The following is a 3,897-nucleotide window of genomic DNA, read 5'->3' as shown; positions in this document are numbered from 1 at the left end:
ATTAACCTTTCAAAAACAAAATTAATAAAATATTTACTTTTGACAGACAGTTTGTAAAGTAGTAAAGTCTTCCTCTCTCCACACACTTTGGAGATTATTACAGCCATTTACCAAACCACGTTCTTTGGTACTAGAAAAGTAAAACTAATGTCTACTTAGCGCATTTTAGCAATTCCACAATATACTCGCTATCATGCTCATATTAAACGTTAAAATGCGCCTGCCCCTTCCTTTTTAAAGTAACCCCTGTAGGCCTGAATTTTTAAAAACAGCCAGTTGTATTTGCGTTTAGCACGTTCATGTTCATGTGTTTAAAGAAACCAACACAAAGTTAGTACTACTAATTTACAATCCTTTTAAAAGAAACAATCACACACACACACAAAGAGAGAAAATACTTAAAATCCAAGAAAACAAGACTGACCCAAATCAAAGTTTCTTTAGATTTTCGTTTCAAATGGGTATGTTTTTATCTCTACATCTTTCATGTTTTTAATTTTTACTTTTGTCCGTGTGCATCATGTCATTTCATGTTGCAAATATTTTTGCAAGGTGTGTTAGAAGAGTAGTAATATATTTGTTTTTTTGTTGTAACTTGAATTCTTGATCATTTAATTTAATTCTGCCTATTTTTGTTTGTTAGTTTTTAACTTTATATATATATATATATATATACAGAAACCATAAGTAGGACTTATTCTCGAAACATGGAAGAAGAATATGAGAAATTTATTCGTCGAATGAACCCACCTCGAGTTGTTATCGATAACGAATCCTGTAAAAGTGCTACCATCATTCAGGTTTATATATCTTCACTACACAGCTCCTTTTTTTTATTACCTGACTTGCGAGATTTGAACAATAAGATCACCAGGTTCATAAGTTGATAAAAATGAGCTTATTGGTTCATCAAAATTTCAACCAGCCCATAAAATAAGCTATAATTGGACTATTCTGTCTAAATTGGACTGCTGTTGAGCTGGAATTCTTGACACCTAACTTTTTCATGATTTGGGCTGTTTTTTATTTTCTTGCAATTTTATTGTGCATTTATAAGTAACTAATTAGTTAATGTAACAAACATGTACTAATAATTAATTTGAAAATATAGGTAGACAGTGCTAACAAACATGGCATACTTTTGGAAGTGGTGCAAGTGCTCACTGATCTCAACTTCATTGTTACAAAAGCTTATATCAGTTCTGATGGAGGCTGGTTCATGGATGGTACAATGATCCCCATCCTCTCATGTATATATATATATATCTATACTCCCTTAATAAGCAAACTACCCCACCCCTCTTTTAACACCTCTACCTTTAAAATGTCTTTTATGCCCTCCTAATTTACACTGCCCTATTTTTTCTCCATCACGCTCATTACACACACATACGTTCATCCGATTTTCTCTCCCTCCCCCCTTCTCTGATTTTCTCCCACCATAAACACCATCCACCACCGCCCCAAATACCACCATCCACCGCCGCAATCCACCTTCTATGTACGCTATCCCCCCATAAACACCATCCACCACCGCCCCAAAAACCACCATTAAACCACCATCCACCGCCGCCGGCTTATTTTTTTTTTTCTTTTTCATCGCCGCCGCCCCACAAACCACCGGCGTTTTTTTCTTATTTCCCGCTGCATCGCGCGGGTACAACGCTAGTATATATATATATATAAAATGTATACATTAGTTTAGTACTAAATATTCAATGATGATATATTATTATTTTGGGACAGTATTCAATGTGACTGATTCAGAAGGGAACAAAATAACAGATGAAGAAATCTTGAATTACATTCAAAAGGTAAAGATTCTTTTCCTATGTTTGATTCACAAAAGGTTTTTATCCTAAATGTCTTCTTGTATATATCTATCTATATATGCTATATATATGTATAGATGACTTGTACAACACAACTTCTATATATACATGGTCCAAAAAAGCAATACTAACAATATGACATTTTGTGTTAATTTGGTCTCTCAGGTTCTTGGGTCCGAAACTAGCTTCACAACATCTATGAAGTCCATTGGGGTCGCATCCTCAATGGACCGAACAGTTATTGAGTTAATAGGAACCGACAGACCCGGATTACTATCTGAGGTGTGCGCGGTTCTTACACATTTAAAATGTAACGTTATAAATGCTGAGGTGTGGACGCATAACACACGGGCAGCATTTATAGTCCAAGTGACCGATGATGAGTCAGGGTTAGCCGTTATTGAACCCGAGAGGCTATCTATTATAAAACAAATGCTTTCCAATGTTTTAGAAGGTAGTAACAAAGCACGAGAGGCTAAGACCGTGGTCTCAAATGGGGTAACCCACACCGAGAGACGGTTGCACCAAATGATGCTTGAGGACCGTGATTTTGAAGGGGAGAGTAGTTTTAGTAGTTTAGCCCAAACAGAACGGCCCGATGTGAATGTGGTTAATTGGTATGATAAAGATTGTTCGGTTGTCACTATTAGGTGCAAAGATAGGCCTAAACTATTGTTTGATACCATTTGCACTCTGACGGATATGGAATATGTCGTTTTTCATGGGAATGTAGATGCCGATGGGACTAAAGCTTACCAGGTATGCTAACTTTTCGTCTTTTTTTTTTTTTTATTGATTATACTTTATATTAACACGCTCATAATGTGTTTTTCGTGTTTATAGGAATATTGTATTAGGCATGTAGACGGATCACCTGTGAAATCAGAAGCCGAGAGGGAAAGAATGGTCCAGTGTATCGAAGCTGCCATTGAAAGAAGAGTATCTGAGGTAAAACAGAATAACTTTTTATTATTATTATTATTATTTTTTGTATTATAGAAAAGATGGTAATGTTAATGATAATATTAGTAGAGACTAACTATGACTTGTTTTATGAAGGGCTTAAAGCTAGAACTATGTACAACGGACAGAATTGGGCTTTTATCTGACGTGACACGTATATTTCGTGAGAATAGCCTTACAGTCACCAGAGCTGAGGTGGCAACACGGGGCGGTAAAGCTGTAAATACGTTTTATGTTCGTGATGCCTCGGGTTGTCTGGTTGACTCCAAAATCATCGATTCAATAAGGAAAGAAATCGGGCAAACAATACTTAAAGTAAAATACAACCCTGAAGACTTGAACCAAAGTCCTCAACAATCTCCCACTAGGTTCCTCTTTGGTGGTCTCTTCAAGTCTAAATCTTTTTGCAACTTTGGTCTGGTTAGATCCTACCCTTAAAGTATATGTTGAAAGCGTGTTTGTACTACTTGTTTAAGCCTAGATTCACGCTTAGTTACACATATGTATGTCGGCATGATGCAAAATAATGTTTTGCATTACGCATAGCTTATATTAGAGATAAAAACACAAAAAGTCCCATGTAAATTCGTCGCCTTTTCTTTAATTCTTTTTTATGACCCAACTAGCTGTTGGATCATAGTCTCTCAGCTCATGGAACTTATGTTAAATCTGTCTAACCTTAGCTGAAAATTGTATGTAAATATCATCAGGGTTCAACTTATTATATATTTCTTCTTTGTGTTGAACAAGTGGTTTGTTCTTGATTAACTTCTAGTTATGGCTTGAATAAAAGTCTATGTGTTTACATTGCAATATTGAATTTTGATGTGCCTTTTCCATCTTTATCAAGAAAAACTAGAATTAAAAGTTGATTTGAAGTTGAAAATGTCCAAGTCAAATTGAGAAACATGAATAAGTTGGTAGAGACTATGCAAATATTTGGAAGTTTCATTCATATGGTTAGATTTGAACCAGCAACATTGACCCAACTAATCTAATGTGACACATGCATATGTACCTTGTACTGAACAATGTAACAAAGCTGCTACATTTCAGATTCAAGAAAAAAAAACATAGGTTTTTAATTGTTTAAACCATCACC

At 35.3% G+C, this 3,897-nt stretch overlaps 1 protein-coding gene across 1 annotated transcript; it reads left to right on the top strand.

Moving 5' to 3' along the window:
• Window positions 1–281: 281 nt before the first annotated feature.
• Window positions 282–3,541, top strand: LOC122584843 (ACT domain-containing protein ACR4-like). Its single transcript, XM_043756908.1, has 7 exons — window positions 282–461; window positions 679–800; window positions 1,112–1,226; window positions 1,747–1,814; window positions 1,998–2,591; window positions 2,676–2,780; window positions 2,892–3,541. The coding sequence occupies exons 1-7, from the start codon at window positions 458–460 to the stop codon at window positions 3,231–3,233; spliced, it is 1,350 nt and encodes a 449-aa protein (XP_043612843.1). The 5' UTR covers window positions 282–457; the 3' UTR covers window positions 3,234–3,541.
• The last annotated feature ends 356 nt before the right edge of the window (window positions 3,542–3,897 follow it).

The sequence above is a fragment of the Erigeron canadensis genome, chromosome 1 (assembly GCF_010389155.1).
Source record: "Erigeron canadensis isolate Cc75 chromosome 1, C_canadensis_v1, whole genome shotgun sequence".
NCBI lineage: Eukaryota > Viridiplantae > Streptophyta > Magnoliopsida > Asterales > Asteraceae > Erigeron > Erigeron canadensis.
The sequence above is the reverse complement of the archived record's forward strand: the minus strand, read 5'-3'. Positions and strand labels throughout refer to the sequence as shown.